General features: G+C 39.3%; 1 protein-coding gene across 2 annotated transcripts in view; it reads left to right on the plus strand.

Moving 5' to 3' along the window:
* The window catches only part of LOC122807290 (host cell factor 1-like), a 3,131,707-nt gene extending 3,124,471 nt beyond the window's left edge, over positions 1–7,236 (plus strand). For both annotated transcript variants that reach the window (XM_044078414.1, XM_044078415.1), the window contains exon 17: positions 1,507–7,236. In XM_044078414.1, the coding sequence (XP_043934349.1) occupies positions 1,507–1,517 (11 nt within the window). In that variant the 3' untranslated portion in view covers positions 1,518–7,236. The remainder of the gene's footprint in view (positions 1–1,506) is intronic.
* Positions 7,237–27,248: the final 20,012 nt, after the last annotated feature.

Below are 27,248 nucleotides of genomic sequence, written 5' to 3' on the forward strand. Positions count from 1 at the left end.
TTTTATTGTAAGGCTTGATATTATGATTTTACCATGAGGGTTTGTTTCTTGGATTTGCCTTGTGCTGGTTCCTACAGGGTACTGCTGCATCTGTGGAGCTGTTTACATGCTACTACAGTGTGGTGGTATACATTTCCACACATTCAGTGGAGATTAGTTGGGTTTGTTTGGGACTGGAAATTTGCCAATGTTTCACTTCTAAGTAAGCTGGTTGTCTTAGAGAAATGTTTAAAAGTTCCTTGAGGGGAAGGGGTCTCTAGTTTCAATTTTATTTCAAAGGACACAACTTTATGGTCAGGGTCAGACCTAACAAGTGACAAAGATATTGAAAGGATGGTGCAAGATGTCCCCTTATTAGTAAGGACTAGATCCAAGATGTCGTTCCCCCAGTAGGTACTCTGACTAATGTTTTTCGGCATTTGTATTGACAAAGTCCAGGAACCTCTGTGTTTGTGCACTAGTGGTAGTGTAGGTTCCCCAGTCTGTAGTCGAGTACTTCACATAAGAAAATGGTATTGGGTTTAATACTGAGATTTTCTATTTCCTGTAGTTAGACTTTGTGGCTTTCTTATGTTATAGACTTAGTTCTATAGTTAGGTAATATATGATACAGAACCTTTATGATAGTTAATTGGACATGAAGAAGCTGTAGTGCATCAGGCTGCTTTACCTGTCTATGTGAGTCTCTTCTGGATGAAGACTGAGACACCTCCATTTTCCCCTCCTGCAAAGTAGTCTGATCTAATGTATGGGAGGCATTATAGCCCTGCACAGCCATAGCCCTCTCCATCATTTTAGACCATATCTAAGTCATTACACAGATGTCTTCCAGGGTAAGAAAGGCTTGTAGGGAGGGGAGTTTCTTGTTTAGGCCATTAATATTGACCAGCAACACCTTCATCTTTTCCTTTGCTTGCTTTGTTAGTTTGGTAGGTTTATCAGGTTGACTTTGCTTAAAAAAAGCACTATGGGGTAAACATTGTCTTCACCAATAATCAAAACCCTAAAGAGGACAAATGTAGGGCATCTCTGGTGAAGCAGAGTGGTCTGTTGATCATATCCTGCCAGGGTGACAAATGTTGGACCCCCTCTGCATGACACCAAAATCTAAGCCCATTATTGAAGTGAGTTATTTTTAGATCATATTGCGGCATCATCCTTGGAGAAGATAGAATGCTGCTCAGTCCTAGGCTCATACCAGCTTCATTTGGCCACAGAGGTTCTTGTATACACAGTGTGATGGACTAAAATCTGTTATGGTCCTGTACAGGAGATTACACTGACCTGAGATGAAGTTATTGCATGGATGCTTTGTACTTTTCGCACAATATCATTAGTATGTGGTGTATAAGATGAGATAAGAAGAGAAACTGACATGTTGTTGCTGACAAAGAAATGGATAGACTGGAGGGTAGAAGAACAAGATTAAAAATAAAAGCACTGTTAGAACAAATATATATTATACTGGTTTCTTTAATTGTATATGTATTATGTTTTCCCCTACAGGAAACATCTGAAAGGTGCAGCAAAACATAATGTCTGAATACTTAAAGATGTGGCAAGTAGCACTCAGAAGCTTTAATCAAGCTGAAAGCCTGTTATCATTTGTCATTGTTTCCCAGGAAAAAAGTTTGTCACTTCACTTGAACTGCTGAAGGCACTTAAAACTGTTTTCCATTTGAAAAGTACAAGGTCCTTCATTCTGTGAGTTTGTTTTATTTTTATTTTCTGAGTGCAATTTGCAAATCTGATGGTTTATGACCTTCCTCAAGGAAAAGTTGTGGCTGACTGATTTTTATTACCTTGACCCAACTAACTTGAGATAATCATCACAGTCCCAAGATCTGGTGTTTTTTTTTTCACATTTTAAGCTCACATGGGTGCATACATGTATGCCTTCCTGGAGCATCAGCAGAATTTTTTGATGCACCCCAGTCCTCTACTCGTGACGTCTCTGCAGATTTTGAACAGCTGCTTCTTGGACTCCAGATCCATTTTTCCAACCATCCATGTGCCGTATTTGACTCCACCTATTTTGAGTTTCTTTGCATTGTGAATTACCAGTTAATGGATATGGATTCTATATTCCTTCCTGTTTTTGTAGTACTTTTAAAAGCAACTGTTTACTTCTATTTTTATGTAGATAATACTACATGATGACCTCAAAAATTGATTCAGGATTTCATATCTGGTATTAGAGATAGTGAGAATAAGATTTCTCCTGTCCCCATTCCTGAATGAACAAAGGACCAATGTAGTCCGAGTGCTACACTAATCCTTACTGCCTGTTTTCAGCACTAGAAGACTTCCATGCACGCTGTCCTCATCACTACAAGAGATTGCAGAAGTTAATGGTTATTTTCATAATGGAATGAACAGTGTGTAAAGTGACTCCTTCAGGTATGCTCGTCTGTCATATGCCTTCAGTTGAGTCTATTTATCTTTGCTTTCCGAAGTTATGCTGAGTACTGCTATGTTTTCTTGTTGGTGCACATTAATGTAATTTATGTGTAAAGAATTATGCATTTCCAAATGTGATTAAGTGCTTTTCAGTCACAAGTCGAGTTGTAGTGGCCCATGTGTGGTGGAGCTACTGATAAATCTCAGGCTGTATTCCCCATTGGCTGAAGAGGTCAGGAAAACAAGTGTAGCTACACTTTGAGACTAAAGTGATAAGTGGCTCCTAACTGAATTATTTGTCCACAACAATGTAAAAACATGGGCTTTGTTAGATTATTAATATTAAATTATTAGATTATAATTGCTTGTTGGTTGATGTGTAAGAGGAAGTAAAACTGTATAAGATTCTGAGGAGTACTTCTGTTCCCACAGAATTCAGCAGATATTTCAGAAGTTTCAACACAGAAGTTATTTTACTTCACTAAAACTCTGCTAAAATATTTACCACTGACTGAAGTTGTCTAAGGTAGAGAATCATGTTTTTTCACAGGCTGAATATTCCCTTAAATTTTTTCTGTTGGTGTCTTGTCTCATGAACTTAAATACAGAGAGATGAGGAAAAATATAAATCTTGATTAAGAAAGGGGAAGTGATGCACTGTAAACAGAGCCGATACTATTTTAGTCCTCATTTTAACAAATTTACCTTGTGGAAACAGCGGTCTTAGATGACATTAACCTCTTCATCTTAGCTCTTGCTGCAGCACAGGTCGGTATTATAATTAATGCTTGCTTGCTTCTTTTCTTTCTGGTCAGAAATCTGTGGTAGCTAATCGTAGGGTCAGTTATCTTCTTGAATGTCTGCTGTGTATTGTTTGTAACTGAAGCTATAACCACAAATCGCATTATGCAGGCAGCTTTCACTGATATAACCTTGTTTTTACATTGTTTACATTTTCTGCCAGTTTGCATTTTTATATATCCATTACTTTAATTATAAATTGCCCACTCAAGAACTTAAAATGTATTGCTGAAGAAATAGTATTAGTTAAAGTAGTAAAAGCTGTCTGCATAAATTAAGTATGAACAATGACCACAGATGTCTTTTAGTCTGAGCATGCCTGTGACAGGATATTTGCTGGTGAAAAAGGAAGACTGCACTCATCTTTTGCATACTCTTCTAACCCCTGACTTAGCTGCTAGCCAGAGAAATTTATGCCTATGTATAATACAATTGTTTAATGTACTGTCATATTCTTTTACACATTTTTTTTAAATTCTGAAGTAGATTCGCTTTTTGAAATTAATATTTTAATCTAAAAACACTTTAGATGTAAGCAAAGAAAACAAGGGGTTGAACATAACTGCATGTCTGACTTGTAAAGACTCTGTATGCTTGAATGCATCTTAGCTGTAAAGGAAATGAAAGCATGATGAAATGATGGGAAAACTGAAAGATCTGTACAGTATTACGGAAGAATTACTACATGGATGGACACAGAAAATGTTGAATAAGAAACAAATATTTATATTTATCCTATGCATCTCTTGCATTTATGTTGGTTGGTGTTTTGGGAGTGCCTTAATTTGCTGGACCTTTGCAAGATAAGCAAATGAAGAAATGTAAGTGCCTGTGATTGAATCCAGAGCAGGATCACCTCAGAAGCGAAAATTGTTCTTTTTTTGTAAGATGAAGTAGTTAATAGGCTTTTATGTTACACAAAAACGAGATATGCTGTTTCATGAAAAGGATGAAGCTTAAAATAACTGACATATCTATAAAGTTTTTGAATGCAGTTTGTAAACATAATTCAGTATTTTAGTGAGCAGTTAAATAATAGTTGTGTAAGATTTTAATTCCTTTGTACTTTTTCATATTGTTTATTCACTCTACATTAAATTTTGTCTTGCTGGTAATCTCAATAATTTCTTGTTACCAGAGATGATATCACATAAAAGTTTGATGGCCTTTGCTGAATTTTATTGTACAAAATTGCACTAAGTCAGCCTGCAAGCATGGTAGTAATAATACATTTCAGTGCAACACTGCAGTGAATCTTTGGACATGCCTAGGCTAGTTCAAAGTTGTTTATGTGCAAGTCCCAGTGAATGGTTTCCTCTCAGTTAAGGTGACTGTGAGTACTACAGTAGATTCATAGTAACTATAATTATGAAGAGACGGGAGAATTCCTACTGATTTCTGTGGTATTACACAGTCTGTATACAGATTTGCTTTTATGTTTTTATAAACATGTAAAAGTGTTCCAGCATTTCATTCAAAGATATGAAATAAAACCGGCTATCTGTACTTTCTTTTCTTTTTTTTTTTTGGGGGGGGGGGGTGACCATAATTCTGAAAGTGTTATAAACATTCATACACAAGATTAGGAAATAAAAATGTCCCTCTGTTAAATGTCCCGGGGAAGGGGATCTACTGGTTTGTAAAATAAGGAAATTCCTCAAAACCGAAAGAAATTCAGTTTCAAATTTTCAAGATGTATATCTTGCAAAATTGCTGGCTTTGCAAACATGGGACTTAATTCCATACTGTACCATGGAATATAGTGGTTAACACCAGCTCTTTCATTTGAGGGAAGGAAGTTTAACTTGTTAGAGCTGCACTGTTTCCTGTTGGAAGTCAGGTGGTGGAGCAGTTGTGCTCAACAGTCGTTGGCAGCACTTTAGGCCTGCAAACTTGGGAGCAGACGTAATGAAATGCCTGCATTTTTGCATTAGATGCAGTGACCCAGCTAGTATAGAGGAAAAAACTGTTCCAAATGGTGCCTGTAGTCTAGTGTGCTAAGACCGATGAATATAAATTTGCAGCAGTGCAAAGAGAGAGAGCACGAGTGTTTTGTTACTGGGCTATGGCTAGGCTGAAAATATGTATCAGCAAAAAGGAGGAAATATCACTTAAACATGAAGACCCCCCTCCACAGATGCACATCATTTGTCTAGTTTTCTTTATATTTTCTCTGTCTGAAAATTTTTGATTGAATTTTCTGAACTGTCATTGGTCAGATATCCATACTTGAATTGCCATGGAATTAACTGTAAGAAAGCATTGAAATTGAAAGAAACAAAAGCAAGTTTTTATCTTTCAGTATTTATGTAGCCCTCTGACTGTGTGTGGGTATTTTGCCTTGCTTGTTTCCCCACCAAAAGTGAGATATCTTCTGGACTGGATAACTTCTAACTAGTTATTGGCTTGAAAGTGTTGCTTCTCATTATTAGGAACATTTATCTGTAGTACTGCTACCAATGTAGTTAAGACTGCAGCCAGACAATGTTGCCAATGGCAAACGTCCTAGGTTTTTTATGCAGCTTTACATTCTGTTTTGAAAGCAACTGTTACATCAACAAGGATAAAGGTTACCTGTGTCAGAATGCATTTTAGTTTTCTAACCACTCCAAGAAGCAACTGCTTCATTTGTATTTTATGCAGAAGTATCTCATTGCCATGGCCTTTTCCACAAAAGAGCTTCTATGTTTGTGATAAGAAGGCAAAAATTCCATCAGATACACTAACTTAATTACTGGATTTTCTTATTTATTAAATCTTCTATTTAGTGCACAAGGTCTTATCTCAGACCTTGTAGCACTTAAAGTCACCAGAGCCTCACTTTCTGCCCGTTTCATGTAAAAAAAAAAAAAAAAAAGTGTGTGCGCGTGTAATTGATAATGCTAGTTTGAGAATGCTAAGAAGCTGCAAGCATTTGCTGCACCCTCCCCAATGGCACTCACTTGCCATCTTTGTTGGCACAGAAGGATAGAGCCCTGACTATGACCCAGGCTACCTCAATTTAAAGTCTGAATTCCTGCTCAGCCACCTGTTGAAGCTGTTGCAGGAGGAAGGGGAAAGAATGAGGCAGAAGCCTCTCTGCTTTTCCAGGGCAGGAGCTTGAAAGTGTGATGGAGTTTAGATAGCAGCACTAGTGGTAATACCAGGGCTGCACTGGTAATCTAGTGCTGCAGAAGTATAGAGAAGTAAATGTTTGAGATAAATTCTACCAGGGAAGTGATAGGGTGTTATTTTGCACTGTCATCCACTCATACATGCACATGCAAACACACACATACTTCACTGATGTTAGCCCAGCATTTCAAAGGAGAAATGCAAGGCTACAAATTAAGTTAACCCAACCTCCAGAAGTACCACATTAGTTTCCATGTTCTTTCAGATATTAAGATGTGCTGTCTAAAACTGGATAATAAAGAGGTAGCTTTAGTAGATCTACTGTCACCACTGCTTAGATTTCATGCAGGTGCATGAATATTTCATCTACGGTTTTTGAAATGCGCCTTCCTCCTATTCTGTTTACACAAATGGCTGGTCATTCGATGGAAATCAGAAAAGGCAGAAAAAGAGAAAGTACTGAATGCTCAAATATTTTCCGTTTGGTTTAAAAGCTCACATTGCAAATTAATTTATGGCACTGAATAAGTGATACAGTAATACACTCTGCATTTGTAGTTTATCATCACTAAGACTTAAAACTTCATATCTGTTTTATTAACATTCATCACAGTTTTGCATATAAGTATTCAAAGCTATTATTCTCAAAGGTACATTTTTGCATTCTGCCCAGTTTTCTTAAGGTAGAGTCACGGTACCAATTTGCTAATGGATGGGACTAATTGGAACACCTCCATTGTTTAACAGAGGTCTGCAACAGTATTTACTTTGAAATGTCCATTTGTACAGGATTAGGATTATGAAAAATGTGTTTCTTATGTGTTATTATTGTATTCTATTTGTGTACAGCTTAAATAAAATCTTGTTCTTAGATCTAAACCTGTAAATACTTTGCACATAAATAAAACATTTTAAGAGCTATTTTTGCTAGTGCGTTGTCTTTAATTGCCTGTCATTTCCCAAAACTGCACAGAAATTCCAAGGAGCTGTGAGATGCAGTGTTTCTTAATGTAGCATACATATAATACATGATTCTGCATTGAATCAGGCACATTGATATTATTTTAGTAGTATGGGTGTTACATAGCAAGTACTGTTGTGTGATTATGCATTCATTATAACCTTATAATTCTTGCTCAAAGTGAGTGAGTGTGTTGTGTCAGCCTTTCAACAGTAATAATGCATTTGCCAGTGTCAGCTGTTCCTAACCTTCTAGCAGTCATATTGGTCATATGGTCACTGTGGCACGGATGTACAGGAAATGTGCTTCATTCTTAAATAGATGTAAACATTAGTGAACTATCTTAAGCCAAGCTGTTATGGTCACCATATATTTACATCAGCTTTTGAACTCTAAAACTGTGGTGCACGCTATACATCATATTCCTTTTTATGTACATATGGAGGTGTTACTTAACTACCTGAGATAATTTAGAATGAGTGCTTGGTAGGAATTTGTTGTTTTGCTTTTGTAATCACAGGAACTTGAGCAGACTGAGGGTTTCTCCTCCCATTCTTTATTCCAGGGTGGTATGTGCACATACATTATTATATAAATAATGCTTGCAACTGCTCATGTCTTTAACAAGTTGGCATATGTGGTAACATTACTTTTTATTGATTATATCTTGTACATTGTACAAAGAAACTTTATTATTAGCAAAACGTCTGGTCTTGTCTTGAAATATAAAAAAAGAGATTCAGAATTCTCTGTGACCTTTAATCACTTATTGCAGTTTTCTATTCTGTCTTGTTTCATGTCATGTCACTTTAGAAATTTGCAGTGCTGTATGGCTGATGCACACATCCATACACACTATGTGGGCATGAGAAACTTCCACTAGTTGTTATAGAGATGAAAGTCTTTTTGTTAATTGGCATATTGTCTAATTAGTTTCACATTGGGGCATTGCTTTTCGTATTTGGCTTTCTCGCATGAACAAGCCAACACTTTCCTTCAGTTGTAGTTGCTGCAGTAGGACATCATGCAAATGAATAAAAGATAATATGATCTTAACACTGATAAGGACAGTAGGAAGGTATTACTTCTTGTATGTTGAAAAAACTTGTGTATACCCTATGCTGTGAATATTAATGAGAAAGAGACGTATCTTGCTGTGAGATAACAAAAGCAAGATTGCCATTTTCTTACCAACTAGCTATCTGCTCCAAAACAGTTAAAATTGCATGTTGTGCTTCAGACGTTCCTGATTACTCTTTTAATACTGTAGAATGGCAATGTGTTAAATGCTAAAGAAGCTTAAAGTAAAACGTTACCACTTCAGTCCTTTGACCAAAATTTACAGTACTTTGAAAGATCTCAACTGTCCTATGATGTTAAGTCTTTTGAGCAGTTGAATGTGTATTCATTCAGTTGCACAGAGTACATCATCTGTGGACTGTATTAATTCAGCCACACAAAGGTACAATACTGAAAGCAATGCACTTTTTGAATGAAGAACAAAATGGTGGCAAAACAAGAAGCTACCGTATACAGTAGTTCTGTGAGCAAAATTTAGAGTATTGTGGAAAATCTTGACTGTTATATAATGTTGATCTGTGCACACCTGAATATTGTATTCATTGAACTGCACAAAGTGTAGCATCTAACGGCTTTACTAATTTGTCTTAGCAAAGGCATACTAGTGAAAGGAATGTATAGTTTTCAAGAGAAAAGTTGTTTCCCTCTGATCATTTTTTCTTTGAAGCATGTAAGTCCATTTCATTTTTACTGTCCCATGAAGCTGGTGTTTGTGCAGCAGGATGGTATATACATTCAGCTGTATAAAGTACAGCATCTAGAGGCTAATAAACTGCAGTACCTGAGGAGTGTATTGATTCTACAGAACAAATAGACTTGTAAAAAAATTGATCATGCAGAAGCAGCATACATCCTTATGGTTTTAATGTTTTGACAAGCTCTCTTCTCTGATATGTGATAATCAAAAGTAATAGGTAAGAATATTCCACTGTATTGTACATAATTACAAATAATTGGTGCACTGTCTACATGTGGATTTATGAGTATGCACATTCTTAGCTTTTGTTTTACTGTAGGAAAACAATGTCACAAGAGCAGCACATAACATTAAACTGCATTGCAGTCTTGCTACTTTCATAAGCATTGCTTAACTCAACACTGGAGACTGTATTAATCCTACTGCAAAAAAGTGACTCTGTAAGGATTATTGTGGGGAAGTAACGTATGTCATTATGAGCTTTAACATGCACTGTCTGGCTTCTAGAAGCTATATTTTACAGTGCAAATATTCACCTCAGAGCTGGCAATTCGGCACGTAAAAATCTGCTGCCAATCATTAGCGGACCGGAGTTCCGCTGTGGTGACCCCTAACCGGGAAAAGCCGAAAGACACAACAAGAAAGCAATGAACACGAGGAAGCAACATGCAGCATTGTTGTTTTGTACTTTGGCAGATGTTTTTCTGTGCTATCTGACAGTGAGAAATAATAGCTAAATACAGACGAGGAATAGTTCACCTAATTTTTGTGAGTTGTAAAATTACATGTGTTATGGTGTTTGGTTGTGGATGTAGGAGTTCACAAAGTCTTGCTTTACAGTTTATTTTTTTAAGAAAAATGTTTTACTGTAGGGAAAAAGAGAAATCACAGAGAAGCAGCATACAGCTTATAAGTCTTGATGGCTTCACAAATGCTTTTCAGCATCTGGATACTGTTTTAATTCTGCACAGCAGGTGTACCCTTACAAAGATAATCATGGGAAAGGAACATATAGCTTAATTCTACTGCACAGAAGCATTTGTAAAAACTGATTATAAAAAGTAGCATACATCCGCTATTGGCGTGATTCATTGTTAAGTGTTCTGTGATGTTCAGTAATGAGAGGTAATAACAAATATTGTCCAGAGAAATAGTTCATATATATATATATATATATATATATATATATATATATATATATAAAAATGTAGTGTATGCATGTGGGTGAAGAAGCTCATTTATTCTTGCTTTGATTTCAGTTCATTTTTAATACTAATAAAATTTTACCTGCAAAAAAGATAATATCAAAGAAATATACAGAATTATGCTCTTGATATGTCCACAACTACTGTTTAACATCTGGAGGCTTTTTAAATTCTACTGAGTGTCACTCATCTTGTATATCTGAATAAGATGATGAGGCTTGGGTGTTTAAGTATTTTATTATATACAAATACATCAGAATGGATTTCAAGAACATTAAACTTAAACGAACTAAATGACTAACACATACATGTATGCTTACATCTTGACTGCTCACTACAAAATGGCAGTCTTATTTGCACATGCTCAGTATTTATATGCACAAGCCTGCTGAATGGAAAGCTTCTTAAAGGTATATCACACAATCTGATCTACATCCTCCCTCTTACTGAGCTGTCTTGCAATGATAATGACATTTGAATTGGCATGCAAAGTGTACAGACAATAATGAACAAAACATTCATGTCCAGGTTGCCATTTATCTAGAACTAGGTCTGGAAATGTGACCTGATACTTGTAATGTAGTAGTTAGGATTGGGTTTAGCAACAGGGACAGTCACGGGTGAATGTTCCGCTTTAGGACTCTCAGGTATATTCTCAGGAATGAGGATATCTACTGGAATGTCCTCTGGAACTGGAACATTGGATAAGTTACTCTGAGAGCTAGAGTCTTTGTCACAGGCAAGATGCTGTAACGCTGGCTCGGACACCATTAATAAATGTTTCCAGTTCCACCTAAATTCTATTCCTTGTGATTGCACAATGTATGATCTTGGCTGTTGACACAAACTTTTCACAAATCCAGTATGACCAAAACCTTTTGCTGTCTGCAACCTCACTATCTCCCCTTCTTGTAATGGATTGAGCAGTTTGCAGGTCTATAGGACTTCTGGGACAAACACTTTTTTTGGGAGTTGAGCTTTCACTTCTTTGTTGTTTTTAGCACATGGAATCAACAAATTGCTACTCATTGGTAGTGTGGTTCTGGTTTGTCTCAACATAAGTCTCTGGACAGTTGAACCAAGATGATTATCGTGAGGCTTGTTTCTGAGATTCAGGAGATTTAGAAAAACATAGGTATTGTCTCATTTTGATTTCTGTAATACCTGATGTTAAGTTGTCAATATCGCCTTCATTCTTGCTGGATGGGTTCGGAGCTGATCCTCGGCTCCGACTCGGCCACTTACTAAAGCTCGAGAGCTAATTTTACCGGCTCAAGGCTACCCTATATCCCATGATGCAAGGCGGTAGCTAAGGAAAAATTATGCAATATATTCCTCCAACTGGAGAGGAGGAGGAAGGGGCAAATAATCCCTCGAAAAAGACCAATCTGATCTAGTGACACTAGTAAGCTAATTAGCTGGAAAAATTGGATCAGGACTCTTCAAGGAAGAGGAACAATCTTCTCGGTCTGACCAGGCTAGGGGGATGGTGGGCGGGACGCAAAAAAGAAGGATCGGCTCCGAACCCATCCAGCAAGAAAGAAGGCGAGAGAAGACAACTAACATGGAACGTTATGGTAGGTACATAACTTCTCATTTTGCACTTTGAACTGCATGTTCTGCCAAGCCATTCGACTGCGGGTGTTCAGGACTACTCGTAATATGAATAAAGTCCCACGCTTCAGCAAATCTCTTGAACTGCTGACTTGTAAACTATGCACCACTGTCAAATGAGTTTGTGTGGACTACCATGGACAGAAAAATGTCTCTTCAACTTAGTAATGACAGTATTGGACGTTAGGTTAGGAAGTGGGTCGATTTCAAACCAGTTTGATTAAGAGTCTACTAATACCAAATAATGTTGACTATTCCATTCAAAGATATCTGTAGCTACTGTCAACCAAAGTAGTTCAGGAATCTGGCTTAGCTGAAGTGGTTCTTTTTGCTGATGTGGTTTGGTACTGTTACATACAGAACAAGATGAAAGAAATGTCTCTTGACATAGAAGGCCAAAATACTAGTCCTCTCACCCTTCATTTGGTAGAATGAGTTCCTGGTTGGCCACAATGCAAGCTCTTAATGTATTCTTGGTGCAAGGATTTTGGAAAAATCTTTTCTGAACCTTTCATGATGATACCATTGTCAGAAAAAAATCTTGTCTCTGTAAGGAAAATACTGCTACACTTCTCCTGGTAAGTAAGATTGTTTTGAAGGCCATCCTTGACTGATAAAGTGGCCAAGCTTCTGGAGAAATGGATCTGAAGCTGTGTGAGTTCTAAGTTCATCAAGATGTGTGGCAGAAAAATTTCTCACTTCCCTAACTTCAAAATCAGCTTTCTCATTCTCATGCTGTTCAGTGGGCTTTCTGGGCGATATCAATAAAGTATCAGCAAAATAAAGAAGTTTGCCTTTTGTGTAAACAAGATTGAAATTGTACTTTTGCAATTTGAGCATCATATGTTGCAATGTGGCAGGAGCTCTGTGCATAGGCTTTCTCAAAATAGCAAGTACAGGTTGGTGGTCAGTGTCGATTTGAATAGGTCAGCCATAAATATAATCATGGAACTTTGAACATGCAAACACAATTGCCAAGAGTTCCTTCTCTGTCTGAGCATACTGCATCTCAGTTTGGGTTAGAGTTCTCGATGCACAGGCTACTGGCCTACCCTCTTGAAGAATGACTGCACAAAGACCAATCTTGAAAGCATCACAGGAAAGAGTTACTTGTTTGTGAACATCATAATATCTTAAAGTAGGTGGACTGACAATTTTCTGTTTCAGGACATCAAATGCTCTTTGGTGTTGATCTGACCAGGACCAAGATACATCTTTGTGTGTCAGCTCTCTAAGCAGTGCTGAAAGTTGTCTGAAGTCTGGAATGAACTTCCGTAGATAGTTAACCAGGCCAAGAAAATGTTGTAGGGCTTGGACATTGGAGCTGGCATCTTGAGAATCACTACTTGCCTGGAAGGATCTGGTCATAAGCCTGAACTGGTAAACAAATGACCAACATAAGTAACTTCTCTTAGCCTGAATTTGCATTTCTGAGGGATTCAGCTTAAGACTGACTTCACAAGCTCTGCCTAAAACTGTTTTGAGTTTTCTATCATGTTCGACTTCACCATTGCCTCCTACAAGAATATCATCTACTATAATAACGCATAGATAGCCTGAAACTATGTGCTCCATTGCATGCTGAAAGATGTTACTGGCAGAATTTATTCTAAATGGCATTCTCAGAAATCTGTACCTTCTGAATGGTGTACTAAATGTGATTAGCAATGAGGATTTATGGTCAAGCAAAATTTGCCTAAATTAACTTTTTTTGTATCTAAGACAGAAAAAACAGTGGCATTTGGCATAAGAGCAGCAACTTCTTTGACTGCGCACGTTGGATGATGAGGCCATTCTAGTGCTTTGCTCAAGTCTCGTGGATCAATACATATTCTAATATCATCTGAGCTCTTCTTATGAGCTACCACCATGGAAGATACCCATTTAGTTGGCTCTTCTACTGAACAAATAACTCCTTGCTGCACTATTCTGTATAGCTCAGCCTTGACTCTGTTCTGCATAGCTACTGGAACTTTCCGTGCTGGTCTGATAACTGGACTTACTTCAGGGTCTAACTTCAAGGAGTATAAGACTGGGAGTTTGCCTAGTTTGTCTTCAAAAAGATCAGCATAATCAGAAAAAATATGGATAAAATCTGAGCGGTTGTCCTTCAAGCTTAAATGGTGGATTTCCTTATTAAATTAAAGCAGTGCCATTTTCAAACTGTCTGTGAGGCCTAATAATGACTGCATGAGTCTCTTGACTACATAAAATTGCAAGTAGTAACTGTTCCCAGCAGAGTAACATAAAAGCACTACTGAGCCCTTGGTTTGAATTTCTTCACCACCATAAGCAACAAACTTTGCACACTTTGCCAAACCAAGCTTCTCACCAGCTTTTACTATAGCAAATGTTTCTGCTGACATAACACTGTACTTTGCACTAGTATCTATTTTGAGCTCTACGGGTCTCCCATTAATCCAAATAGTACAAAATACTTCATTCTTAGCCCACAAATGTATTGTGTTGACTGTTTCACTAAGCACGGACACACCATTAACATAAAAAGTAAGGTCATAGCTTTCTAACTGATCAACTTGACTCTTTGAATGCTCTTTTATAATAAGAGGAATGAACCTCTTTTGATTTATAAAACCTTTTGAAATTTTTCTCTCTTAGGTTCATAGTTACCACCACATTTTCAACAGCTGACTATGAGGCTAGGTGGGGGCACATTCTTTGATTTTAGCTGACTCGCCGTTGTGCTTCACTGAGCATGTCCGCCTCACAGAGCATGCTCTAGAACTTTCTAGAAAGGCTGTGGGTTTCACTGAAGCTGCCACACCCTTGGGCCTGTATGCTTTAACCATGTGCTACATACTGTCTACATTTGCATTGAAAGGTACTGGAAGCATGCTTTTCTGTAAGCTGATATATTGGACAAATCTCTATGGCCTTATTCAAAGTTAAATCACGGTCTCAAAGCAAAATCTTTCTCACTGCATTATCTTTAATACCACATACAAGCCTGTCTTTTATCAACTCCTCTCTCAAATTACCAAATCTGCACGTTTTAACCTTGTTTCTCAAGTCGGTTATATATGTTGCAAAAGTTTCATCAGACATTTGATCCCTTGTGTAAAATAAGTGTCTTTCCATTGTAATATTCATCTGGGGGGTTACACATTTCTCTAAATTTATGTTTTAAACACTCAGGGTCTTCCTGCATTTCAGCCGGTACCACTACATGGTGGTTCCCCCTCCCCTGCATACACAGCAAGTTCTTATACAAATGAATGCTCTCTTTCAGGGGCTTCTGAACCAGCTAAATTAAACAGAATAAATGCCTTTGTACATGCATCTTTGTCAGAAAAAGCAGCCTGTATGAAAATATACTGTTGCTCAAACACACTCCACTTTTCTGCAATATTGTTATTAAACACAAGTGGAATTGGTCTGCAAAATCCCTCTGCCATGCCAACAAAGTATGTTTAAACACAATGCAAATATGGCTATTGTATTTATGTACAAAAATGCACACACACACCAGGTACTTGTAATAATATTCAAATGCACAATAACCTCTTTGTACGACTGTACTTTGAGAAGTATGCTTTGAAATGGCTGTACTTTTTGAAGTAACTGTACTGTAATACTGCATACACTTTCCAACACCTTGCACACTTCAGATATTTCAAATAGCTTTAGTTAATGTGAAAAAGTAGTAGATAGTGAAAACATACGATCAATTTTCCCTTTTTTTTATACATTTTATACAATTCAGATATTGTTTCAAATGTTTTCATAATTATTTTGAATATTTTTATCAATATTTCGCAGTTTCAGACATTTCATTTAATTAGAAATCTGTTTTGAGCATTCTGAATGCTTCGTTTTATGTTCATGGAGTAAAAAATCATTTAAGCAAGTTTTAGTACTTGCAATTCGTTTCTGACCTGTTTGCGAGTCATTTGAGCAGTAGAGATGATCCACTCCTGTATATTCCTCCAACTTTAACTGTGCGCCTCATGGTTTTGATTTTGGATCCCATTCTGTCACCGTGTCACTTGTCTTGTATATCTGAATAAGGCTTTAGTGTAAGTATTTTATTGTATACAAACATAGTATGGATTTCAGGAACATTAAACTTTAACTAACACATGCATGCATGCGGGTCTATAACATATCATCAAATGGCTATTCAGTGAATACCCATTTGTCTAATAACTATTTATCAAAGCCACTCTTAAGCGAATGGTGGATTTTAACTAGGGCAAACCAGCGGTTGGCCACCGTCTGGAATTTGCCCTTTTCCCCACTGTAGTGCAATCTCAAAGTTGGTATATTTAGTTGGGGGGTGCGGGGCATAGCACCCCACTTTGGCAGGTTTTAATTTTTTTTTTTTTTTGCAATCCAGTAGTCTCCTGCAGCCCCTAAAAAGGCAGATAGATTGTATAAAGTTCATCAGGCTTTTAAGTTTTTACATACCCATACCAAACCTGACACAGCATCTATAACTTTAGATGTGAGAGTATTCAATCTCGCCGTTTGTTTTTACACACGGGTTCGGAGCCGATCCTCGGCTCCGAGTCGGCCGCATAGCAAAGCTCTGCATCTAAGAGAAGCTCGAGACCAGGCTATATCCCACAATCCTCCCTGCCATTACTCAGATCTAGTTTGCTGCTGCAACAGGTCACATCGCGTCAGAGAGCTCAGACCAGAGTTTTAGAATTGACAGATAAGATAGTATTTGTTTTTTGCTTCTTTTAGTCTAAAAATTATAGTTTTTGTTGTGAATAATTGTATTTTATTTAATATAGTGTGTGTGTGTGTATCTAGTTATATTGTCAAGTTTATTTCTATAGGTTTCCCTTTGGGGCCTACTTCCTTCTAACTTCTAACTCTCCTTTATATTTTTTATATTTTTTATTACCTCACTTAGTATGTCTGAGAAAGCTAAAAGTGGGTTCAAAAGGTGCCAGTGTGGACAGAAAATGTCCATCACTGACAACCACACCTCCTGCGTCTACTGTCTTGGCCCTCTCCACTTGGAAGAGGATTGCTCCATTTGCCATTCCTTCAGTGGGAGGATCATGACAGATAGACGCAGGAAACTTATTGATAGGGGGCTTCTTAAGCCTGCTTTTCAAGAAGCCTTGGACAAGTCGGACCAGGCTTCTAAGTCTTGAAGGTCGAAGATGTCGGAGCCCATGTCATCGGCTCCGAGTACATCTTCCAAGGTTCATTCGCCGGTTCCACAGACTTCGGGGCCGAGCGTCGAACGTTTGTCTCTCACTGAGCCCCAGGTCTTGGAACCGGTGTCGGAACTACCGCCACCATCGATTCTTCGGTCGGTGCCATCTTCGGCTCCTTCGACCCGTTCTTCCAGACCACTTTCTGATATTGATGTGGATCGTGTCGTGCAGAAACTGATGGAGAACACGGCTCTTTCCAGGTTGATTGCAGTTTCCTCCCAGTTGGTGTCGAAACTAGAAGGCCTCCCTTTATCTCCAACAGGTCCTCCTTCAAGATCCATCCAGTCTTCGGAGCCGGAAGAGGATGAGCCGATGATAGTGGAGCCATCGGTGCCGAAACCGTCCATAGCACGATCGACACCACTTACCTCGACTCCCTCGGAACCGATAGGTGAGTCTCGGAGTCGACGATCTCTCCTCGGTTCCGTGACCGAGAGTCGTACCGACCTTTCGGTGCCGACTCTCCCTCTCGGGGCCTCGGCGCAGATCGGCTCGGCTCCGTCCTCGGGGTCGAGACCCTTGGGTCCCGTGTCTCGGATTCTTCCACGTTCTTCGGAACCGGGAGAGTCCTCGGCCCGAGGTTCAGGGGCCTTTGACCTCATGAGGAAGGTTTTGTCTACACAGACAACCACTACATCGGACGCATCTTCTCCCTCCCCTAAGGAGCCGCTCTCTGTTTCTGTTCCCACGACACATCCAAAGCGTGGAGCACCTTTGTCTCAGCCATCCCTAGAGGATGCCCCCTGTTCCTCTGAGGCCTCACCGGAATCCCCCTCCGATGAGGTCCCGAGGAAAAGATTGTGCAAGAGGAGGCACTTAGACTCCCCACAGGAATCTTTAACGTCTGACACTGACTTGGAGGAGTCAGAGGGGCCTCCAAAATCACCTTCCGAAGATGTCTCATTTGCGGACATATTGGAGATATTAAAACAGAGGGGTGATTGGCAGTCCCTAGCCCCCACTGAGGACGAGTCAGTGTTGCTGAAGGCATTTGGTGCTCAACTTTCTACCTCCTGGGTTACTCCGCCCTTCGATGAGTTAATGGAATTGATTGCTTGAAGGGCGTGGGAGACACCGGACACAGTGGAACCGGTCCCTAGAAAGCCAAGTAAGTTCATTACTGCCCCCCAGGACAAGACTTACCTAACAAAAGGAGTCCCCGTTGACGCTATGGTGGTGGCAGCAGCCACTAAAAAGGAGATGTCGGAGTCTTCCTCTTCTGTTCATCCTCCTAATAAGGATTCTAGGACTATGGACAGATACGGGAAGCGCATTTTTAGTTCAGCGACTTTTTCCATGCGTTCGCTAAACTATATGACACATTTTACACGACTACAGAGGGATCTCATCAAGGAGCTGAGAGATACCCTCCAGGGTAACACAGATGCTTCTGTTTCAGATAAGGTGACAGCACAACTTAACACCCTTACCTCTGTAGTGAACTCGTCCATGAGGCTCATCTCGTATGCGGCTGAAGGGTCGAGTAGGGCCGCAGCTTCAGCGATTGCTCTACGAAGACAATCCTGGATGCGGCTATGCTCTTTTGCGGAAGCCTTCAAGTCTTCTTTCGCCAATGCCCCCTTTGATGGTGCCACTCTTTTTGGGCCCAAAGTGAAAGAGACATTAACTCGGTGTGAGCAGGAAGGAAAGACTCTGTCTGCTGTCGGAGTCCGTTTTTCCGTTCCATCCAGACCGTACCCCAAAGGGCAACGAGGCGGAAAAATGTGGTTCCGTAGAACTCGGGGATCTTTCCAGGCCACACAGAGTGAACCCCCCCCAGAGGCAGAGGGGGGGGCAGACAAGGAAGACGCCACCCTGGTGGCAGAGGGGGTCCGCAGAACCAAGGCGACAGGGATACTATCCCTGGTAAGCCTTTCCAGCACTCCTGAATGGAGGCCCGACTGTTCTGCTCTGGAGGCAGTCGGGGGTCGCTTGGCTTTATACCCACAGGCCTGGCAAACTCTCACCTCAGACTCCTGGGTAAAAAGCATTGTAACCAGAGGATACAAAATACCCCTTATGTCAACTCCAACCCAACACACAAGGTCTCCAGATGTGCCACCCCGTCTGCGAGGCCAAGCAGCAATAGAAATTTCAAAGCTGCTCAAAAAAAGAGTCATTCAGCCAGTCCCGGCGGACCAAAGAGGATCCGGAACTTACTCAAGGTTCTTTTTAGTTCCAAAAAAGACAGGGGACTGGAGACCCATTTTGGATCTCAGCAATCTCAATACCTTCGTGAAGAAGGAAAAGTTCCGGATGGTCACGCTTCAATCGATCCTTCCATTTTTACAGAAGGACGACTGGATGTGCTCAATAGATCTCAAGGACGCGTACTACCACATCAAGATGGCCAGAATGTCCAGAGATCACCTGCGCTTCCGGCTGGGAGTCAGTCATTTTCAATTTCGAGCCCTGCCCTTTGGGCTCACCTCAGACCCCAGGGTATTCACCAAATGCATGGCAGTGGTAGCATCTCACTTGAGATGTCTAGGATTCCGGGTGTTTCCTTATCTGGACGATTGGCTCCTCACCGCCACCACCGAGCGTCTCCTCATACAAGCAAGGGACTATACAGTCAACCTTTGTTCCCACCTAGGGATTTCCATAAACTTCAAAAAATCTGTCTTATTGCCCTCACAGCATATTTCATTTATCGGAGCGGACCTAGATACCCGTTTAACATTAGTAAGGCTCCCTCAAGTAAGGGCTTCATCCCTCAAGGAACAGGTTCTTCTTCTGCTGCAATGCAGGAAAGCCACGGCCAAATTGGTGTTGAAAGTTTTGGGTCTCATGGCAGCGTCCCTCATTGCGATTCCCATGGGAAGGTTGCACATGAGACTCCTCCAATGGCTACTGTTCACTCAGTGGTCATTCCAACAGTTACCCCTAAAGTACGAGATCCTGATAACGGATTCCTGCAAACGGGACCTCTCATGGTGGATGTCCAGCCAGGACCTCACCATGGGTCGTCCATTGTTCTACCAAATCCGACAGCCACTATAACCACGGACGCTTCCCTGATAGGGTGGGGGGGACTTTTTCAGGGAAGAACAGTCCAAGGGGAATGGTCCGACATCGAGTACAACCTGCACATAAATGTTCTAGAAATGAGGGCGGTGTTCCTAGCGTTGCAACACTTTCAAACCCTCCTACCTCTAGGGACAGTAGCAGTTCAGACAGACAACATGTCTGTAGTCTGGTACATAAACAAACAAGGGGGAACCAAATCTTACCCATTATGCAGAGAGGCCGTGAGAATTTGGCAATGGGCAGAGTCCACGGGTCGCTTTCAGATAGCAACGCACATTCCGGGGTCATCCAACGTCATTGCGGACAGGTTGAGCAGAGCCATCCTGTTACCTCATGAGTGGTCCCTCAAACTACAAGTGGCGGAGAGAATTTTCCGCAAATGGGGCCAGCCTTACTGCGATCTATTCGCCTCCCCAATGAATGCCAAATGCAGAAGCTATTTTGCCCTTCTACCCCCTCCAGGGGATGTCCCCAGGGACGCACTGATACACGATTGGCCCCCGGGTCTCCTATATGCATTCCCGCCTATCCCCTTGATTCCCAGATTTCTCCAGAAAGCCATGAACCTAGAAAGGACAATTATACTCATAGCCCCATTCTGGCCTCGACAGATATGGTTCCCCTTTCTTCGAGCCCATCTATCAGAAGAACCTTGGATTCTGGACCCAGTACCAGATCTACTGATGCATTCGTCGGGAGTTCTTCACCCGTCTCTTCTATCCCTCAAACTAGCAGCTTTGCTGCTCCACTTCCCCGCCTAGCCAGGTCTGATCTTCTTTCTCCGGCAGTGCAGCGCATTTTGGTTGCCTCATAAGGCTTCCACCACAAAACTTTACAACAGTAAATGGAAACGCTTTGTGTACTGGGCACCTAATCAACACTTGGACCCCTTGGTTGCTCCTTTACATAAAATACTAGAATTTCTTTCCATCCTTTTCCATGAGGGGGCCTCTACTTCCACATTAAGAGTGCAGTTGGCTGCCATATCCAACTTTCATGTTGGTGAGAATGGTTCTTCTGTCATGTCCCACAGGCTTTGTAAAGCCTTTATGAAAGGTTCTTTCCATCTGCGTCCTCCTGTCAGGGATCCTTTATTCCCATGGAATTTAAATTTGTTGTTGTCACAACTAATGTTACCACCTTTCGAACCAGCTTCTTCTTGCCCCTCAAATTTCTATCTTGGAAGACTCTCTTTCTTGTAGCAGTTACTTCAGCTCGGAGAGTTTCAGAGCTGCAAGCACTGTCTATTAAACCTCCTTACTTAAATTTTCACCCAGATAGAGTTTCTTTACGAACAAATCCGTCCTTCCTTCCCAAAGTATGCTCTGTCATTAATATCAATCAGTCCATTGAACTCCCACTTTCTTTAAAAACCATACCAGTAAGCTGGAATATATGTTACACAAGTTAGATGTCCACAGGCAACTCAGATTTTATTTAGACAGGACTAAAGACTACAGGAAAACAGATCAACTTTTGTTGCATTTGCAGATAATGTAAAGGGCATGGCAGTTACAAAACGCACTCTTTCTAAATGGCTTACTGATTGTATAGCCTTTGTGTATTCTAAGTCAAACCAGGCCTTACCCACCAAACCAAAAGGCCATTCTACTAGGTCCGTCTCCACTTCCTGGGCTCATGCAGCTCGCCTACCTTTGGACATGATTTGTGCAGCAGCCACGTGGTCTAAACCACATACTTTCATCACTCATTATAGGGTTGACAAAACCTCCAAAGACAGGACATCCTTTGGTTCCACTGTGCTCAGGAACGTTCTTCCATGAGTCACTCAGGGTGATGGAGCTAGGGACGCTACCTGTGTGTAAAAACAAACGGTGAGATTGAACACTCTCACATAAAGAAGTTATGTTCTTACCATAACGTTCCATGTGGAGTGTTCATCTCGCCTTTGTTTTTACATTCCCCCCCTTTCCCTCCCTCACGGTTTGGAAGAACGAGTAGGACTAGAGTCTGGTTCACATGTCTTACCTATTCTGGGTATCTTTCTTTACCCCTAGTTGGTTGTCAGTGAGATGGTGTCTCTGAATGTTTTCATTCATAGCAGTTTGTAGCCTGGAGACATTAGGATTATTAATTTTTTTCTGGTTTGCTTGCAAACTAGATCTGAGTAATGGCAGGGAGGATTGTGGGATATAGCCTGGTCTCGAGCTTCTCTTAGATGCAGAGCTTTGCTTTGCGGCCGACTCGGAGCCGAGGATCGGCTCCGAACCCGTGTGTAAAAACAAAGGCGAGATGAACACTCCACATGGAACGTTATGGTAAGAACATAACTTCTTTTTAATCGTACTGCTGCTAAACATTTAGTTAATTCCAATCCTTCATTTTCTGACAAGGATGGTAAAATTGATAATTATGGGGAAAAGTGTGTGCTTATGCAGCTTTCATTTTTCAGAGTTTTGAATTGTCAGGCTCGCAAGTTTAATTTCCCTAATTGTGAAAGTATGAGGAATGTTTGTCTGCAGTTTCTTCTTCTGAGAAAAAAAAATCTGCTTTAAATGGGTTAGTTTCTTCCAGCCCTCTTTTATCTGATTTTCCAAGTGATTCTCTACCTCCTCATCCAGTTTTGACAAGAAACAAAATAAACAGTCTCAACAAAATTTTGTTAGACATTTAAAAAGCACTGGCGAGAGGATTCCAAAAAGAAGTCAGGAGCTTCCCAAAACAAAAGACAGTTTAACAAGTCAGAATGACTATTTAAGGGACCATGTCCCCCACCCCCAGCCCCTCCCTCCCTGACAGTCTCTTTTCCCTTCCAGAAAGTCTGAATCTCCATTTCTATCTGTTTGGCAACAGATAGTTTCAGATAAATTGGTTTTGAAGATCATTCATCAAGGTTACGGATGGAAATGAGCAGGGAGTAATTCCTCATTCACCAAGCCACACACCTATTTCCCCTTGTCCTTCAACATATGTTGTCTAGGAGATTAATAGAGCAAGTTCCTTCTTCCAGTTTGGAAAAGTTTTTATTCAAGGATGTTTTTGGTGCCAAAGGAAGAAAATGCCTGAATACCAGTTCTGAATCTTTCTTTCATAAACCGATTTGTCTCAGTGGCCAGGTTAAAAATGCTGTTACTTCACAACCTGACAACTCTTGTTCCTCATTTAATTTTTCTAGTGACATTAGATTTCAAAGATGCTTAATATTGCATCCCTATTTATCCAAATTTCAGGTGTTTCTTAAGGTTGTGTGTGTCTGCATCTCATTATTAATTCTCTGCCTTATCCTTTGGGCTAGCCACTGCATCAAGAATGTTCACATACTATTTAACTTCAGTTATTGCTCATCAAAGGCTACAAGGTATCCTCATTTTTCCATATTTAAACAACTTGCTTATCTTTGCAGACTCTTTTTCAGTGTGTCAGAAGTCTCTTTCTTGGGTGAGAGATCTCTTACACAAGCTGGGTTTCCAAGAGAACATTCAGAAGACTGTTTTGACTCCTTCATACAGGATTGTGTTCCTGTGATGTTTGCTAGACACCTCAGTTCAAACAGCTTTTCTTCTACAGGAATAATAGATCTGTATATAGATCTATTTTTAGAGGTTTCCACTCAGACTTTGGTCTCAAAAAGGAATTCCTCAGGATTTTGGGACTCATGGCGTCTGTTATGCTCATGATACTGACAAGACTCCACATTAGAAAGATACAATGGTATCTGAAGTCTGTTTGGTCCCAGCATCAACACACGTTGTGTTTTCAAATTCCAGTTGTAGGATTTGTCAGAAGAGAAATCAGTAGGTGGAGATAGCAAATATTCCTAAATCTAGCCACCCCCCCAGCTCCAAAGCAGTCCATCACCACAGATTTGTCAGACTTTTCTTGGGCAACGGTATCAGGAGGAATGAAAGTGCAAGGTGTTTCGGACACTAGGATCTGTCACAAACACAAAAATATAAAATACATGCTTGTTCTAATCAAGGCACTCAACTCTGAATCTTCTTTGGTGCCCTAAACCTCTTACAAGTTGTTACAGACACTACCACAGTCAAGTGACACATCAACAAACAAGGGGGAACCAGGTCATACCCCCTTTGAAGACTAGCCATGTTAGCTTGGGATATGGATTTTTACGCTACAAGTATCCTACATCCCATCAAAGCAAAACTGTGAGGCAGACAAGCTGAGCAGGACAAAGGCAGTCCTTCACAAATGGAAACTAGATCAGTAGGTCTTCCAAGATTAGATCCATCTCTGGGGGTGTTCCTACATTAGAACAACTCATGAGGTTATTAGGAGTTCCTCAAGTAAAAGTAAAGAAACCAGAGGTCCAACAGTCTCAGAAGTAAAACTTAGTTTAATATATAAATGAGCAATAAAATAGCACAGCTTTCAAGTCACACAGACTCTTTCTCAATGCATAAACAGATTAATTACTTTCCTACTAATGCCTATATTTATTTAACAAGCCAGCCTATCATGAAAAAACCTCTTGTCACATAACATTTAAAAACAGAATATATTAGAAAACAATATATTAGATATTAGAATATATATATATATATGTGTGTGTATATGTAAATATATATATATATATATATACACACATAAATACACACACAGTTCTGACAGCCCAGATTAGATCATAAAACATAACTTTGTTTTTCAAAATAGGTTTTATACTATTCATTGTGTTAAATCCTGGTGGTGACTCAGCTCTGAAAGGGTTTATTAGTACATAGTAAAAGTTACATTAAAGATACCAATGATTTTTTTTAAACGCTTTACATGTTTGATCACAAGGAAGAACAATGAACGAAGTTATTTTGGTTGCCATGAATATTAAATCACTGTTTACAGTCATTCCAAATTAAAAAGGAATATATCTCATGAGAGAAATTTTTTTTTTGCACTCGCAGTGAATTCTCCACTGCAAAAGTAGAATTATACTGTTCCATGTTATATATAGTTTTGAACAGCGTTTTTTCTTTTTAATGAAGATTTCTGCTGCCAGCTATTAGGAGGGCAATGGGTACTCCTGTAACAAACAGTTTTGCTAATTTGGTGCTTGCTAGGTGGGAGGAAATAAATGTATATAGTAGTGGTTTCACAATGATCTATCTGAATGAAAATTGAGATTTTTTATAAAAGTTTTGTGGACAATATTTTTTTTTCATTTGGACTGGTAGTGCTGAGACTCTAAAAGTGTTTGCTAATGACTTACAGAAGACCACTGAACTTCTTGAATTTGACTTAAATTACTCATATGATAAGGCTAATTTTTTTGGACATTAACATTATGTATGTCGATGGTACCTTTCACACAATACATAGAATGAATGTCCATACAACTAGATATGTTCATGCTAACAGTATGCATCCTGGGTACATATATAAAAGTGTGGTTAAGAGTCAATTTTTAAGAGCGAGTAGACGTAACACCTCTGATGATGGATTCATCAATGAAATGAAATATATGCCAGATGACTTCTACGCTAGAGGGTATGATCAAGAGCTAATAAGCAATATGCAGTCTGTTACTCTGGAATGGGAAGGACTAGGTAAACCCCATCTTTTGGCAATAACATAAAATCTAGAAATAACAGCAGAGATAAGAATTGGTCCACAGGATATATTACAAAATTCAATAGAGACAATACTCAGATTAGAGGTGTCAGAAAAAGAAATTGGGCCATTCTTAATTCTGACAATAAGATTAAGAAGTTAGTTGGAAACAAGCCACAATTTATATATAAAAAGGAAAAGAATTTGAAGCAGTACCTATGTTACAAAGATTTAGGATTTGTTGGGAATAAAGGGAAGACTTTTGTTAATAAAAAAAGGTACTCTTCCTTGTTAAAATTGTGTGTCTATTGTAGGCAGATTAATTTAGATAGTTATTTTGTACACCCCATTACGAAGCAGATTTTTACTTTTAATGGTTTTGCAACGTGCAATACTGAAAATGTTTATCTTGCTAACTGCACAAAGTGTAATTGTTTTTATATAGGGAAAACAAATCAGAAGCCTAAGGAGAAAATTGCTTCTCATTTGTCAGATATTCATAGGAAAATTGACATTAATGCATTGTATAAGTATGTTGCACAACATGACAATGAACATTCATTCAAATTTAGGGTGTTGCAGAAATTATACGTATGCAAAAGAGAGTGAGATTTGATTAATAGGCCTGAATTAGCAGAATATAGATGGATAAATTATTTCAGAGCTGACTTACTACCAGGATTCAACACAAGGAATAGTATAAAAATTGTTTTGAAAAACAAACAAAGTTGTGTTTAATGATCCAATCCAGGCTGTGAGAAGTGATACATTATATGTATGTATGTGTGTGTATATATATGGTTTACTATCAAAACATCACAACGTAAACTGTTCACAAATCCGGTTTACATTTCCAATGTTCACAATCTCAGGTAGGTTCAACTACTGAAACCTAGACAAGCAAAGTCGAATTCGACTTCTAAACTTCGATGCCCCCATAGCAGCAGCACGAACGGACCAGATCCATACTGCACTGCCTTCACAGTAATGTTTTCACAAGGGGACAAGCCCCACTGTGCCCCTCACACCCCCTGCCACTTATATATTACAAGTCCGAGATCACAGTACAGTGTGGAAAAGAGGGAATCACCTAGTCAACTGCAGTAAGTCGACTGCTGCTATACAGTCGGTCTTCTTTTCTTGACATCGCAATGTTCTGCAAAGTGTTTCTCTGAATTCTGACTCCCGCACATCAGTGTCACTCAAGGCATGCTAGACATTTCAATAGTAAGCCTTTATATATATATATATATATATATATATATATATATGTATATATATGTATATATATATATATATATATATATATATATATATATGTATATATATATATATATATATATATATAATTGTATCTAATGTCTTGGTTTATAGTATGATATTTATTATATCTTTTGCTATATTCTGTTTTTAAATGTCATGTGATAACAGATTAATGATAGGCTGGCTTGTTAAATAAATATAGGTATTAGGAAAGTAATTAATCTGTTTATGCATTTTGAAAGAGTGTGTGTGACTTGAAAGCTTTCCTGTTTTATTGCTCTTTTATATATTAAACTACATTTTACTTGTAATACATTTGGACCTCTGGTATCTTCACTTTTACACAGATTTTCTACCATTGTGTG

Source organism: Protopterus annectens, chromosome 7.part0, assembly GCF_019279795.1.
Source record: "Protopterus annectens isolate FY-2018-M chromosome 7.part0, PAN1.0, whole genome shotgun sequence".
Lineage (NCBI taxonomy): Eukaryota > Metazoa > Chordata > Ceratodontiformes > Protopteridae > Protopterus > Protopterus annectens.